This window comes from Anomaloglossus baeobatrachus, chromosome 2 (genome assembly GCF_048569485.1).
Source record: "Anomaloglossus baeobatrachus isolate aAnoBae1 chromosome 2, aAnoBae1.hap1, whole genome shotgun sequence".
Taxonomy (NCBI): Eukaryota; Metazoa; Chordata; class Amphibia; order Anura; family Aromobatidae; genus Anomaloglossus; species Anomaloglossus baeobatrachus.
The window spans coordinates 411,538,566-411,555,905 of record NC_134354.1 but is presented as its reverse complement, the minus strand read 5'-3'; the positions used below and the strand labels follow the sequence as shown (position 1 = coordinate 411,555,905).

General features: G+C 42.8%; 1 protein-coding gene across 4 annotated transcripts in view; it reads left to right on the top strand.

Moving 5' to 3' along the window:
- COL16A1 (collagen type XVI alpha 1 chain) overlaps positions 1–17,340 on the top strand; it is a 345,470-nt gene that overhangs the window by 221,805 nt on the left and 106,325 nt on the right. For all 4 annotated transcript variants that reach the window (XM_075336132.1, XM_075336133.1, XM_075336131.1 and 1 more), the window contains exons 25-27: positions 3,414–3,485; positions 5,833–5,868; positions 11,285–11,320. In XM_075336132.1, coding sequence (XP_075192247.1) covers positions 3,414–3,485; positions 5,833–5,868; positions 11,285–11,320 — 144 coding nt within the window. The remainder of the gene's footprint in view (positions 1–3,413; positions 3,486–5,832; positions 5,869–11,284; positions 11,321–17,340) is intronic.

Sequence of the window (17,340 nt, the reverse complement as noted above, 5' to 3'; positions counted from 1 at the left end):
TGGAAAACGACGCAACAGCGATACGGACCTGCAGAACGACCTAGCTAGTCATTGGGGACGTTTAAAAGCAGCTTTTTGAAAGGGAAGTTGCTAACGAAGTCACTGTAAAGGCCCCTTTACACACTGAGACTTTCTAGCGATCATGCTGCACAGCGGGAAACAAAGGACCAAAGAATGGTCCTGAGAGATGTGTAGTGATCAGCAACCTCACAGCAGGGGCCAGGTCGCTGCTACGTGTCACACACTGCAATGTCGCTGGGGAGGTCGCTATTACGTCACAAAACCAGTGACGTTACAGTGATGTCGTTTGCGATGTTGCAGTGTGTAAAGGGGCCTTAAGGCTCTGTAGGCATATATAAATAGGTTATATGCTCACCAATAAGGTTCTAAATTGTTCACCTGAAGTACGGTACTATACGAGAAGGAGTCCTGGTAAAAGCCGTCGACCAACGGGAAACAACGTCACAAGAAAAATTCCAGATCCTCCATAAAACGGAATTCTTTATTGTTCCATATTAAAATCCATGGTGGATCAAATAAAGTTAACAGACGTGTTTCAGGCGAACGCCCTTGATCACTGACTTACGCCCTGAGTCAGTGATCAAGGGCGTTTGCCTGCAATGCATCTGAATAACTTTATCCTGTCCAACATTCATTTCATGGAGGATCCGGAATTTTTCTTGTGAAGTCTCTGTAGACATCTCCAATGACATCTCATGGTGTATCAGAAGCAATAACTATACTATATGACTTCTTAGAGACGTTTCTTCAGACCATTGAAAGTGTATTTAAGCAAGAAACATTTATTATCTATCCACTAAATACAGTCATGTGCAATCTATTCAACTTCCGCTGTTCTATATGCTGTCTTCAACTCAGACTACTTATTTAACAGGTTAAAATGGCCCATAATTGAGCAAACACACTTTCTTCCATCATAGTCTGTATAGCTGGAGTTATAGGCATAGGATATGTGGCGTATCTGAGGCATCAGTCGCCACAGAGGTACTGCACCTCAGCCAGAGGTGTGGTGCTCCATCCTGGGTACGGAAGAGGTCATCCACCAGTATGCAGACAAAACACACAACACCTGAATTAGCAGCTCTCCACCGGGTCAGGGTTAGGGCTTGGTGCCATTAATGCTATGTATAGCCACCACTAGTGATGGCATCTCCCCCTAATCCGACAGGGTCTGGAGGGTGGAGTCTAGTGAGTAGGAGAAACTGTAGGGACAAGGGAGTTGGAAGGAGCAGTGGAAGAGTGAAGACCTGTGGTCTGGAGCTGGTGCAGCTCGACCCAGGCACAAGACAGAAGGGGTCCTAGAGTCCACTGGAAAGTGTGCCATACACCCGTGGTCTCGTTCCACATACAACATATTGGAGTGGAGGGACTTGGCCACAGAACGGGGACTGGTCCTAGATTAGAGCAGAAGAACCAACGTGCTCCGATAGTAAAACCAGAGACTAACGACACATCTAGTACCGAAGCCAAACCCGCACACGAATCCGCTGGAAGGTGACCACATAGGGTCAAGGGACAGAGCTTCAAGCCATCCGACAGAGTCCGCGGACACCGGCTCAGGGCACTGTGTGCGTAGGCACAGGATAGGCGGGAGCGAAGTCAGTGCAGGAAGACGACCAGGGAAGGTACAGAAGAAAGGTGCACCGGTCTTGACCTCCGAACTACCTGGGATCAACTAGAGCCCATCACTGTGAAACCCAGCACTCCAAAGGTGGTCATTGACTAGTCGTGTTACCTTGGAACCTGCTACAGTGAGTAAACACCTTGAGACTGCATCCCTGTGTCACTCCTTTATTCGTCTGCACACCGCCATCGCCTACTACTACCCCCAACCACCCTGGGGCTCAGCTCTACCTGTGGAGAGCTATATCAACCAAGCTGTGTCACAATCTGCCCCAGAGGTCCCATCATGCAGCATCAGGCTGTCTCTGGCCGAGTACCACAGGTTGTGTCACGAACTATCACCCCCATCATTATTTCCATCTCTCCCAACCAGATACCCCTGGAGAAGTGGAGTTTGTATGAAATGCCACTCAAACAGATGCACTGCCACACCAAACTAACTATGAACATCAGCTGTTTTTGTAACTCTTTTCATGTTTATATTAAGCGGCATGACATATGGTCAAATGCCCCATCTTCATGGTGAATCTGTGGATGAGGAGCTATAAATGAAAAATGTTTCTCCTGGAGTATCCAATAAATTTCCAAGTACTACAGATACATAAAGGCACACGTATCCTGTGCATATAACTCCAGCTATACAGACTATGATGGAAGAAAGTGTCTTTGCTCAATTATGGGCCATTTTAACCTTTCATGTTAAATAAGCAGTCTGAGTTGAAGACAGCATATAGAACAGCGGAAGTTGAATACATCAACATATAATTTTGTGTTAGCAGACTCAGTAAATGTGTACTTATTCAGGACTTTGGAGTCCAGTAGGATGTTTTACTCACTGGTGAAGGAAATCACCAATTAAGACCATATACTGGATGGCTAAATCCAGAATGAGTTGGGATGTAAAGATTAAGGCTATGTGCGCATGTTGCGTAATTTCATGCGTTTACGCTGTGTATTGCACTGCAGCGTAAACGCATGCATCCTGCGTCCCCAGCACAATCTATGAAGATCGTGTATAATCCATCCACATGTTGCGTTTGAGAGCACAGCGACTTGCATGCTGAAATTTTGAGCCAAATCGCTGCGCTGCACTCAAAAAAGCAACATGTCACTTATTTTGTGCGCTTTGGATGCTGCTTCCATTCTGTCTATGGGAGAAGCAGCATCCATAGTGCATGAAATCGGCATCTATTCTGCCGACTTAATGCATCCATTACGCAGTGTTTCTGCAGCGATTTGAAGTGCACATGCACTACCAAATCGCTGCAGAGTATTTGTCAAGGGAGTACGCAACGTGCGCAGCCTTACGAATCTGGAGCTGCCCTGTTGGAGTGGGCAGCCTTAGAATAATTTCTCTTAGAGAAAAAGAACCACAACTCTGCAGTAAAGAAGCATCATCATGCAAGATCCTGCTCTTTGCTGTAACCAAGTGCTGTTGCATACTTTATTAGGCCATTTACGAACAGCTAACAGCTTAGTAAAGTACGCAGCAGAACTTGGTTAAGGCAAAGATCTTGCTAGATCTCACTCTTTGACTATGAGAGCAGCCATAGAAAACTATTGGATCCCACTTTGCATGCTGGCAGTTCTAGTAAACATCAGGCCCTTTCGGTGAACATTAGAGACCCTATTGAGTGATTTTGTAAATAGATTATATTAGGCTAGGTTCACACAAGTGTTTTGGAAGGTAAAAAATCCATCAAGTTTTTCAAGCAGAATTCACTTTAGGAATTGTAGCCTTAATTTTTTACTCTGGATTTCTGATATAGGGGGAATCATGTACTTCTTGCGCAGATGGTTTCACTCCACAGCATTTACAAGGTCGTGTACCAGGTCAAACGGTTAGTAACCCTATTTTAATATGGCTGAATACTTAAAGAAGCACTCCAACTAACTTTTTATTAATAAAATGTATGTACATACATGTAATGTAGTGTTAGTATGATAATATACTCACAACTGCTATCTCTGGGAACCAGCGCCGCTTTTCGCTGCTTCTCACTGACGTCATCTCAGTTCTGTCTAGCCGGCTCGTACTATGTACCATGCAGGAGCCAGAAGTCAATTTTACAATGAAAGTCACAAAATGAGGCTCCGTAGACTTACATTTTAAAAGAGACTGCAGAATCGTGATGTCATAGAGAAGCAGTGAAGAACGGTGATGGATACCGGAGATAGTAGCGGTCGGTGAGTATATCACACTCACACTTTTTAATTTTTTTTTTACCGAATAAATAAAACTTACTGTTTAGTATCTACTTTCTTGTACTGACCTGGAGAATAATACTGCCTGATAAGTTTTACCATATAGTGAAAATGGTAAATAAAAAAAAAAAAACAACTGTGGAATTGCACTTTTTTTTGCAATTTCACCGCACTAGGAATATTTTTCCTATTTTTAGCACAGTTTATGGCAAAATGAGTGGTTTCATTCAATAGTACAAATCGTCCTACAAAAATCAAGCCCTCATATGGCAATATTGACGGAAAAATAAAACCATTATGGCTTTTGGAAGAAGGGTATGAAAAAAAACGGAAAATGGCAAGGTCACGTGTAGCGCCCCTAAACCACTCAGGGCACTACAGGGAAATGCATCCTCTTGGGGATGTAGGACCTACCCCCCACGGTCCTGTAACACCAGTGCCAGCAACTGCAACACACACCTAAATTCCCAGTTCCTACACCACACCAGGGGGCACTGCTAGTTAAATAGGGAGAGGGCCACCCAGTGGGCAGAGCCTGACCAGGAACTAGGCAGCCTGGTGGGGGGAAAAAGAGGACTCTGCAGAAATGTAGTGAAGGGAGCAGACGTGCCTCAAGCTGGGTCTGTGTAACGGTGACCCGGTGACACGGGAGTCAGGTTGCCATCAGAGGGCAAACAAGTACCTCTGGGCCAAAGTCAAGACCCCAGGGACGGTACGAGGGAGCACCACTTGAGCCTGGGCACGCACGGGGCACAGGGCCCTGGGTCAGGTGTCAGTTTCCTACGGCCTGGAAATTACCTGCACGGTGAGGGCTCTCCAGGGGAGAGGATCGGGGTTCGGACACTTACCTACCCACAGGGTCCGCACTGCCAGCCGAACAGACAGACCGCTGTATCACAGCTGGGGGACCCCCAAAGTTCCAGGCTTTGGGGTCTCAACTACACTGAGAGTGCTGGGGAAAAAGCACCTAGGTGACCAACTGGCACTGGCAATAGAGGGACCGGAACCAGCCATCTGAGGGTCTACAGTGAGTAAGGACTGTTTAATTCAATCTATGGACTGGCCTCCCTTATTATTGCACGATAAATTTCCGAGGCTCAGCTCTACCTGCGGAGGCCCCAAACATCATTGCTGCAACCACCACCAGCCCTGGAAGTACCCACATTCAGCAGCGGCGGTTCTACACCCTTAACCGCAACCCGCAGGTGGCGTCACGTACACTAAATTTCATCCCTACTTAAAATAATTCCCCTTTTACAAGAGAAGCCCCAGGGCACGGGATCGGGCAACGGCCACCAGAGTGACATTCTCATTTGCAACCACCCGGGACCGAGTACCCTCTTCCCTGGGCGATACACATGAAGGGGTTAAAGTCACCACTTCCGGTGATGGACAGGTCTCTCCCATAGCTAGACTTGTGCTGGGAGATGCCAGCCAGCAGCTGCATCAGACTAGTCTCTTCTCTAGCTATGGTCCCTGGCCAAATCTTCTAACTCCATATCCTCTGAAATGTCAGAGTGTTTCAGTGAAAAATATACCTGTCTCTAAGCATGCAGTCAGGCTCTAATTCATTCTACCCATGGTTTGGGCAGTATTATAGTAACTCCAATGCTGGAATAATGTAGCCTCATTGTGCTAGAGCTCAGATCACTTACTTGTGCAAAAACATAACAGAAATAAATGTGTAATTTGCAGCAACATATTTAGAAGAATGCTGTACAACGTTTTTCATAGGACAATGATTTTTTTTTCTCCTTTGCACAATAAGTTACATGAACAAATCAGCTCTGCTACATCTATTCCTGCATGACATATATTTATTTTACTTGCCTACATAGTGCCATTAATTCCACAGAGCTTTCCAGACATTATCACTGCTGTCCCCATTGGGACTCACAATCTAAATTGGTAGTGTAGACTCAAAGATATATGGGTCTGTTCCATATCCATGAATGTGACTAATGCAAGAATCTTTTGAAACAGGGATTAACTGGTGCAACTGGACCCAGAGGAGAAAAGGTGATGTAAATATTAAATAGCAATTACTAAACATAGTGTTATAAATATAGTATTAAGTGGAATATTCACATTTATTGATCATTTTTGTATATTGCTCAAGGCAAGGTAGAAAAAAACAGCAAGAATTGTATATAGGCTTATCATACAGTGCCCCCTCTTGAATTGTTTCTCCCAAATCCTAATGTATTAGGCTATGTGCGCACTTTGCATTTTTACCTGCGTTTCTGCAGCGTTATAAACTGAAGCGTTATAATGCCAAAATGCATGCATTTTGATTTTCAAGCAAAATCTATGGGAAATGTGGATTTCTTGTGCACACTTTGCAGTTAAAAACGCAGTGTTTAATTTGCATATTTTTGGGCAAAAACTCAGCGTTTAAAGAAGCAGCATGTCAATTGTTTTTGCCATTTGGGCAGCGCTTTGCTAACATTGAAGTCAATGAGAAGATGCAAAACGCAAGCAACATCAAATTTCTTGCATTTTACATGCTTTTTTGAGGCTGAAAACATGTATTTAACCCCTTAACAACCGCGGGCAGTAAAATTACGTCCTAAATGTCATAATGTTACTGCCCGCGGTCCTCCGGCGGCAGCATGCTGCGATCGGCACACATCTCAGCTGATTTTCACAGCTGAGATGTGTGCCTGCTAGGCACGAGCAGAATCGTTATCTGCTCATGCCGATTAACCCCTTATATGGCGCTGTCAATATGTGACAGCGCCATTATAAGCGCGATCGCGGTAAAGTTTTACTTACCGCCCGATACCGGAAGTCACGTGACGCGATCACGTGACTTCCGATAGTTGTCATGGTAGCACAGGGTCATGTGATGACTCCTGTACTACACCTGACTTGCTTTCAGTTTCGCTGTGCCCGGGGCATAGCAAAAGAGAAACAGAGCGTATCTGCTGTTTACAGCCTTGTAGCTGTGATCAGCAGATCCTGCAGAGCGATCGGAATGCTGATCGCAATAGCCCCCTAGGGGGACTAGTAAAATTAAAAAAAAAAGTAAAAAAAAAAAAAAGTTTTAAAAAATTAAAAAATAACAAAAAAACCTAAAAGTTCAAATCATCCCCCATTTGCCCCATTGAAAATTAACCCCTTAACGACCGCGGGCCGTAAAATTACGTCCTAAATGACATAATCTTACTGCCCGCGGTCCTCCGGCGGCAGCATGCCGCGATCGGCACACATCTCAGCTGATTTTCACAGCTGAGATGTGTGCCTGCTAGGCACGAGCAGAATCGTTATCTGCTCGTGCCGATTAACCCCTTATATGGCGCTGTCAATACATGACAGCGCCATTATAAGCGTGATCGCGGTAAAGTTTTACTTACCGCCGAAACCGGAAGTCACGTGACGCGATCACGTGACTCCCGATAGTTGTCATGGTAGCACAGGGTCATGTGATGACTCCTGTACTACACATGAATTGGTTTCACTTTCGCTGTGCCCGGGGCACAGCAAAAGAGAAAGACAGCGTATCTGCTGTTTACAGCCTTCCAGCTGTGATCAGCAGATACTGCAGAGTGATCGGAATGCTGATCGCAATAGCCCCCTAGGGGGACTAGTAAAATAAAAAAAAAAAAGTAAAAAAATAAGTTTTAAAAAATTAAAAAAAAACAAAAAAACCTAAAAGTTCAAATCACCCCCCATTCGCCCCATTGAAAATTAAAGGGTTAAAAAAATAAAAAATATACACACATTTGGTATCGCCGCGTTCAGAAACGCCCGATCTATCAAAATATAAAATCAATTAATCTGATCAGTAAACGGCGTAGCGTCAAAAAAATTCCAAACGCCAAAACGACGTTTTTTTGTCGCCACAACTTTTGCGCAAAATGCAATAAGAGGCGATCAAAACGTAGCATCTGCGCAAAAATAGTACCGTTAAAAACGTCAGCTCGAGACGCAAAAAATAAGCCGTCATTGAGCCTAAGATCCCGAAAAATGAGAACGCTACGGGTCACGGAATATGGCGTAAAACGTGCGCCACTTTTTTCGGACAAACTTCCGATTTTTTTTTAACCGTTTATATAAAAGTAAACCTATACATGTTTGGTGTCTACGAACTCGCACTGACCTGAGGCATCACACCCACACATCAGTTTTACCATATAGTGAACACAGTGAATAAAATATCTCAAAAACCATAGTGCTATCGCACTTTTTTTGCAATTTTTCAGCATTTGGAATTTTTTTGCCATTTTCTAGTACACAATATGGTAAAACTGATGGTTTCATTTAAAAGTACAGCTCGTTCCGCAAAAAATGAGCCCTCACATGACCATATTGACTGAAAAATAAAAAAGTTACGTCTCTCAGAAAAAGAATGGCGAAAAAAAAAAACGGAAAGCGAAAAATCGGCCGGTCGTGAAAGGGTTAAAGGGTTAAAAAAATAAAAAATATACACACATTTGGTATCGCTGCGTTCAGAAACGCCCGATCTATCAAAATATAAAATCAATTAATCTGATCAGTATACGGCGTAGCGGCAAAAAAATTCCAAACGCCAAAACGACGTTTTTTTGTCGCCACAACATTTGCGCAAAATGCAATAAGAGGCGATCAAAACGTAGCATCTGCGCAAAAATGGTACCGTTAAGAACGTCAGCTCGAGACGCAAAAAATAAGCCATCACTGAGCCATAGATCCCGAAAAATGAGAACGCTGCGGGTCACGGAATATGACGTAAAATGTGCGCCACTTTTTTCGGACAAACTTCCGATTTTTTTTTAACCCTTTATATAAAAGTAAACCTATACATGTTTGGTGTCTACGAACTCGCACTGACCTGAGGCATCACACCCACACATCAGTTGTACCATATAGTGAACACAGTGAATAAAATATCTCAAAAACCATAGTGCTATCGCACTTTTTTTGCAATTTTTCTGCATTTGGATTTTTTTTGCCGTTTTCCAGTACACTATATGGTAAAACTGATGGTTTCATTTAAAAGTACAGCTCGTTCTGCAAAAAATGAGCCCTCACATGACCATATTGACTGAAAAATAAAAAAATTACGTCTCTCAGAAAAAGAATGGCGAAAAAAAAACGGAAAGCGAAAAATCGGCCGGTCGTGAAGGGGTAAAGACAAATTAATTGCATGCGTTTTTGCAAAAATATTAATGGCAGGATATGTCCGTTTACACACACACACAGTTTGACAATTATTTGTAAGAAAATCCATAAATAAATGTAATTTTATGCATAAATATTATCACAAACTTATCATTTTAATAAAAATAAGCCAAGTTTTGATTGTTAATAATTTTGATATTTGTTATCATTTATTTCCATTTTTTCCATAGTGTTTGAATGTTTAAACTTTATTTAGTAGTGTCTTTGCTTTCAAAACGCATCTGACTTTAAGCAATGGAAAATCATGTAAATCGCGCTAAAACGCGGTAAATACGCACCTGTACTTATCACGTTATTGTGGTCAAAGCGTTTTGAACTGCAACTACCTCGACGCAAAGTGTGCACATAGCCTAAGTTAGGCCACGCACACACATTCAGTTTTTTGTCAAGATTTTACCTCAGTATTTGTAGCCAAAACCAGGAGTGGGTAATAAATACAGAAGTGGTGCTCGTGTTTCTATTCTACTTTTCTATGGTTGTTCCACTCCTGGTTTTGGCTTACAAATACTGAGGTAAAATCTCACCAAATACTCATTGTGTTCACATGGCCTTACACATGTGCACAGATGGACTAAGGCTATGTGTCCACGTTGCTTTTTACCTGCTTTTTACCTGCTTTTTACCTGCTTTTTCAACCGCAGCGTTTACGCTATATGTCCACGTTGCTTTTTACCTGCTTTTTTGCTGCTTTTTCAACTGCAGCGTTTAATGCCAAAATGGATGTGTTCTGCTTTTCAAGCATAGTCTATGGGAATTTGGGTTTCTTGTCCGCACTATGCTGTTCAAAAAGGTGCCTTTTTGTGGCAGAAATTTGGGCAAAAACTCTGCTTTGCAGTTCAAAACGCAAATGGCAAAAACAATTGACATGTTGCTTTTTTGAAAAGCAGAGTTTTTGCCCAAATTTCTGCCACAAAAAGGCAGCATTTTGAACAGCATAGTGTTCACAAGAAACCCAAATTCCCATAGACTTTGCTTGAAAAGCAGAACACATCCATTTTGGCATTAAACGCTGCAGTTGAAAAAGCAGCAAAAAAGCAGGTAAAAAGCAACGTGGACATATAGCCTAAACGCTGCGGTTGAAAAAGCAGGTAAAAAGCAGGTAAAAAGCAATGTGGACACATAGCCTAAGACCACATTTATGCGTTGAGTATTTGGTGAGTTTTTTACCTCAGAATTTGTAAGCCAAAACCAGTAGTGGGTATGGGTAAGAAATACAGAAGTGGTGCTCGTGTTTCTAATATACTTTTCCTCCTGGTGTTGGGTTACAAATCCTGAGGTTAAAAACTCAGCAAATACTCATTGTGTGCATGTGGTCTTATACAGGTGCACAGATGGACTAAGGCCATGTTCATATGTTCAGTTTTTGGTCAGGATTTTATCTCAGAATTTATAAGCCAAAACTAGAAGTGGGTAATAAATACAGAAGTGGTGCTCGTGTTTCTATTATACTTTTCCTCTGATTGTTCAATGCCTGGTTATGGCTTACACATACTGAGGTAAAATGCTGACCAATATACTGGAACTTGGCTTTAGTCAGCCTCTGTTCAGTGGCTCAGGTCACACATAGTATTTCCTACCTAGTCTAGGCAATCATTTACACTACAGATATCTCGGACTTAATGATGGCCATGTAGAAGAATTTTATTACCTAATGATAATGTAATAATTACCATGTATTGGTACAATTTAACCTACAGATCACATCTGGTGGTGAAGTTCAGGCACTTATTAGTCTACATACATATATATCTTCTAATAATGTTGAGAACATAAAGTCATCTCATAATTCACCATTTTTACAATTGCTCTAATTAAAGTATTTGGAAAATCTTCCTTAGTAATTATTTCATTTAGTCAAGGTAATTGGAAAGCAAGTAGGAAGCATAAGTTTAATGGTTGCATCATTTGTGTGGCATCTTGTTGTGCCCATTAGTGGTGCTAAATTGTCTTCGATGGGACTCTGTCAGCACAAAAAGACCGTTCATACCAAGTACAGGCGCTCGGTGTACAAAGGTGGGGCCAAACATTTAATTGTGCCTTCCCACCTAGTTATTTTATTTTTTTTTCCTTCCTTCTCTGCTCTATAAAGTTAGAGTTATCAAAGAAAAGGAGAGGGTGAAAACCAGCAGTTCGGAAGCTGTATTTAAATGCTTGGTTCCTCCGTGATGTACGAGTGCCTGTGCTTGGTTTGAGCAGTCATTCTGTGCTGACAGACTCCCTTTAATGCACTGATCATCAAATTTAGAATGCTGTTTTGATATTCTCTCAATAGGGAGATCGAGGTGAAGAAGGACCAGCAGGAATACCAGTGAGTACAATCTGGCAGTTCATGAATGATATATGTTGACTACCATGCATTAAATGGTTACTACACTTCCATAAAAGTAGTTTTCATTTGTTAGACAATGTGCTAAATAGCCAATCTGCAATTCACTATTTTTAAAAAGTATGTTGTCTTAGGCTACATTTACATGGCCAGTAGATATTTCCATTTCGGCACGATCCAATATAGTAACCATGTGATTGGGGACATAAATGTCCTAAAAATGTGATTTACTTTTTATTTGGACCAAAAACACACCCTGCACTACATGTTTTGGACAGCAAAAAAAAAAAAAAAGATCTGCTCTTTAAATATTGAAGTTTATGGTAAACATCATAACAGATCGTCATCTGTTATGTTATTCCTTAACACAGAGAAGGGCAATTTATTTTCTTAAGGGGCCACATGAGAGAATGTGACTGTTGTGGACGGTCAAACCAATAAGCTGAACTTCTACTCAGTATTATTATTATTTTAAATTAAAGGGGTGTTCTAAAGGCTGAAGAAATTTCAATCTAAATCTTATATATTTATTGCCCCAATCTAAACTAATTTCTAATACGGCTGCATTAAAAAAATCCCCGACTCTTCCCTGACTACACTATCTAACCACTATTGATTGTTTTTCCATACTTCCTGTCTGATGACGCTTCATTTGAGGATTCCAATGCATGCTGGGATACTCAAATGAAGCATCCTCAGGGGGAAGAAGCTGTGGTCACTGTCACAGTCTCTGCCCAATCACTGAAATGAAACGTCATCGCTGACACTCGAAACAGGGGCTGGCCTGGTCCCTGCTCAGTGTGCACTATTCGATCTGCACAGTGACAGTGTCCACTCTGTTGCCAGCTCAGATCTATAGACCTAGCAACACAGAACAGCATGCACTGCTAGGGCACAGCATCAGAGTATCCAGCCACATTCAGAGACCAGCTCCACCCCCGTAAATTGCATCACTGTGGAGGGAGGCAGTGCTGGTCTCTACACACTACTGGGTAGTCTGACACCGTGCACTAAAAGTGCAAGCTGCTTTGTTTTCCCGTCTCTACTGATTTGAGCCGGTAACAGAGCAGACACTGTCACTGTGCAGATCGCACAGTGTACAGCAAGCGGAGACGAGACAAGCTCCTGTAATGAGTGTCACTGATAGCTCTTCATTTTAGGGAGGGGCAAAGTGACCGCAGACTCTACCCCCTGATGACGCTTCATTTGAGTACCCTGATGACGCTTCATTTGAGTATCCCAGCATGCACTGGGATTCTCAAATGAAGTGTCATCACACAGGAAATAGGGAAAAAAATCCATAGTAGTTAGTGTAATCAGTAAAAGGCAGATTTGGACAATAAATAGGGATTTAGATTGAAATTTCTTCAGCCTTATTATTTAAAGACTAACCCTCATTTTATTTATTTTTTTTTATATAATTTTGTAGTACACACTAAAATAAGAAACTTTCTGATATATCTTACTAGACAAATCTGTTTTTTTTCTTCGCCAGAACTAATCATTCATTATAAGTATGAAAATTTTCAATCCACTGGTAAAATCTGTTTTCAGTAAATACAGTTTTTTCCATTAGGAGTAAGGCAGTTGATGCTCATAAAATTCTATGGAGAACATTAAGGCGAGCTTTGCACATTATGACATCGCAAGCCGATGCTGCGATGTCGAGTGCAATAGTCCCCGCCCCCGTCACAGGTACGATATCTTGTGATAGCTGGCGTAGCGAAAATTATCGCTACGCCAGCTTCACATGCACTTACCTGCCCTGCGACCGTCGCTCTGGCCGACGACACGCCTCCTTCCTAAGGGGGCGGGTCATGCGGCATCATACCGACGTCACACGGCAGGCGGCCAATAGCGGCGGAGGGGCGGAGATGAGCAGGATGTAAACATCCCACCCACCTTCTTCCTTCCTCATTGCAGCCGGGAGGCAGGTAGGAGATGTTCCTCGCTCCTGCGGCTTTACACACAGCGACGTGTGTAACAACATCGTACCTGTCTCTGCACCGGCATTATGGAAATGTCGGAGAATACACCGATGATACGATAACGACGCTTTTGCGCTCATTCATCGTATCAAAAAGGTTTTACACACTACGGCATCGCAAGTGACGCCGGATGTGCGTCACTTTCGATTTGACCCCACCGACATCACACCTGCGATGTCGTAGTGTGCAAAGCTGCCCTAAGAGTCATGCCAAGAAAACTTGCATCAGAATATTGGTATTATCCTCCTCTCCCCTTGTGATAGAATTTTAAAAGCACCAACTGTCATCTAATATCTCAGTAATGAGAATACCTGTCTTCACTGAACACAGATTCTACCCATGAACTGAGATTTAAGAGTCCATGTGGAGAAAAAAGAATGGTTCTCTGAAAAGATATATTACAAAGTTGCTTATTTTCATGTGTACTATTTATTTATAAAATAAAAATTAAAATGACTGTTAGGCCGGGGCCACACGGGGACTACTGCGATCCCCTTGCATGAGACTCGGCTCGTGCTGGCAGTACAGCAGAGCCGAGTCTCATGCTTGTGTCCTTGCAACTGAGGTCCGTTCGTGCGAGCAGACCTCAGCTGCGGGGGGCAGGCCGGCACTCAGGAGGGGAGGGAGGGATTTCTCTCCCTCTCGCCTGTGTAGCCGGCTATAGACATTTTCGCTCTGCACGCACGGTACACCGGTGTACCGCGAGTGCAGTGCGATTTTTCTCTCGCCCCATTCACTTGAATGGGTGCGAGAGAAAGCGTCTCGGATTACAATCGCAGCATGCTGCGATTGTTTTCTCGGTCCGATTAGGGCTGAGAAAATAATCGCTCATGTGTGCTGACACACAGGCTAGAATTGGTCCGAGGGGAATGCGATGTTTTATCGCACTCCACTCGCACCGATTTTCTCGCCGTGTGGCTTAGGCCTTACTCTTCAATATTGAGCAAAATTAAAGGAAACCTGTCATGAAAAAAATGCTATTAACTTGCATACATGGGGATAAAATGCAGGTTAGGGTACGGTTCCACTAGCGTATAACTTCCGATGCGAGAACATCGGAAGCGATATGCTAATGACCCTCTGCTGCGAGCGGCAGCCGAGGGTCATGCGACTTTGATACGATCTTGCGATCATATCACAGCTGCGGAGAAGAGGGAGGGAGCACTTTCTCCCGGTCTCCTCCGCTGCCTGTCTCTGCGTATATCGTACTGCTCTTGGATTACATGCGAGTGCAGTGCGAAGTTTCACACACTCCCATAGACTTGTATGGGGGTACGTGAGCCGAGACTCGCTGCCAAACGCAGCATGCTGCCATTCATTCTGCATGCCGCTATGGCATGAGAAATCAATCGTAGATGGATACTGCCCCATAGTTTTGCACTAGAGTGAGAGCAATCCGATGTTTTATCGGACTGCATTTGCCCGCGCAAAACGCAAGTGGAACCAAACCCTTAAAAGCATTCTGACCCTGCGTGGCCATCGCACTGAGACCCCTGCTGTAGGGAGAAAATTAACTTCATTCCTCTCAGCAGCCTTGGACTCTCAGTCATGGGGGACTCTGCTTCAGTCACTGCTCAGTACTTGGTGAGTGGGGGCTGTAAACACGCCCCTGGCACTGACTGACAGCCGGCTCTGTACTGAATAAAGATCATTACCTTCTGGCAGCAGGACTGTTAGTGTGGTAGCCGCATAGCATCTTAACATTATCAACCTGCAGATTAACTTCATATCTACAAGTTAGTAACATTTTTAACATTACGGGTTCCCTTTAAGGGGCATTTGTCAGCAGGTTTTTGCTATGTAAGCCAAAGACAGTATGCTCTAAGGGTTTCAAAAACAAAAAGCAACTGTTCTTCACTTATGAGGGTATGTGCAATTGTTTACTTAAACTAAAGGCTTTATTACCTTGTGATTACCATTACAGGACTAGAAACTCAAATGCAGTACAGTCTGACACACCTTCTGCTGTGATTGACATGTCATGTCAATGCACAATCTGTATGAAAGCCTGATCTGGGTGGGGGCAGCTATCAGCCCTGCAGTGTTCCAGAATCTAAATTATTTGATTGTGTCAGAACAGCTTCATCCAGTAACCTATGTGATACACCATTGGATTCAGAATCTGTTTGCCTAAATTATGGTGCTGTCAGATGAGGTACCAAAAACCTGCTGACAGATTCCCTTTAAGTAAGTTGCTTAGCTGTTACTGCTAAAATATCAAAGTCCAAAGTTTTTGCAAACGATCTAGCATCGAGGATAAAAACGTTCTTGCTTTACTACAAATAATGACCCAAAATCCAACTTGCTGCACACATTAAAATAATAATCATGAACGAGCTGATCGCTGCTTTAATGTGCACAGTGCAATGGATTTTATGTCAGAAATTTTAATGAAGGAAGAAAGTTTTTATCTTTGATGTTGGATCGTTTCTGAAAACTTTGTACTTTCATTGTAATTAGAGTAGCCAGCGGTTAAATCCATTTAGAGGAGTCCAGAATTGGACTGAGTCACACTTTCCCATTTACTGATACTGCTAGAATATGTTATGCTATAGCTTATTGTAAGATGTAACCTTACGTAGCAGCTAATCAAAAGCATATGACTTACTGATTCATATACAGTGTATGTGTATGTATGTGTATATATACAGTATATATACAGTACAGACCAAAAGTTTGGACACACCTTCTTATTCAAAGAGTTTTCTTTATTTTCATGACTCTGAAAATTGTAGATTCACATTGAAGGCATCAAAACTATGAATTATCACATGTGGAATGAAATACTTAACACAAAATTGTGAAACAGCTGAAAATATGTCTTATATTCTAGGTTCTTCAACGTAACCATCTTTTGCTTTGATTGCTGCTTTGCATACTCTTGGCATTCTCTTGATGAGCTTCAAGGGGTAGTCACCGGAAATGGTTTTTACTTCACAGGTGTGCCCTGTCAGGTTTAATAAGTGGGATTTCTTGCCTTATAAATGGGGTTGGGACCATTAGTTGTGTTGTGCATAAGTCTGGTGGATACACAGCTGATAGTCCTACTGAATAGACTGTTAGCTGTTTTTTTTCTTGCCATAATACAAATTCTAAGTAAAGAAAAATGAGTTTCCATCATTACTTTAAGAAATGAAGGTCAGGCAGTCTGAAAAATTGGGAAAACTTTGACAGTGTACCGAAGTGCAGTGGCAAAAAACATCAAACGCTACAAAGAAACTGGCTCACATGAGGACCGCCCCTGGAAAGGAAGATCAGGAGTCACCTCTGCTGCGGAGGATAAGTTTATCCAAGTCACCAGCCTCAGAAATCGCAGGTTAACAGCAACTCAGATTAGAGACCAGGTCAATGCCACACAGAGCAGCAGACACATCTCTAGAACAGTTAAGAGGAGACTTTGTGCAGCAGGCCTTCATGGTAAAATAGCTGCTAGGAAACCAGTGCTAAGGACAGGCAACAAGCAGAAGAGACTTGTTTGGACAAAAGAATACAAGGAATGGACATTAGACCAGTGAAAATCTGTGCTTTGGCCTGATGAGTCCAAATTTGAGATCTTTGGATCCAACCACCATGTCTTTGTGCGACGCAAAAAAGGTGAACTGATGGACTCTACATGCCTGGTTCCCACTGTGAAGCATGGAGGAGGAGGTGTGATGGTGTGGGGTGCATTGCTGGTGACACTGTTGGAGATTTATTCAAAATTGAAGGCATACTGAACCAGCATGGCTACCACAGCATCTTGCAGTGGCATGCTATTCCATCCGGTTTGCGTTTAGTTGGACTATCATTTATTTTACAACAGGACAATGACCCCAAACACACCTCCAGGCTGTGTAAGGGCTGTTTGACTAAGAAGGAGAGGGATGGGGTGCTACGCCAGATGACCTGGCCTCCACAGTTACCAGACCTGAACCTAATTGAGATGGTTTGGGGTGAGCTGGACCACAGGGTAAAGGCAAAAGGGCCAACAAGTGCTAAGCATCTCTCGGAACTCCTTTAAGACTGTTGGAAAAC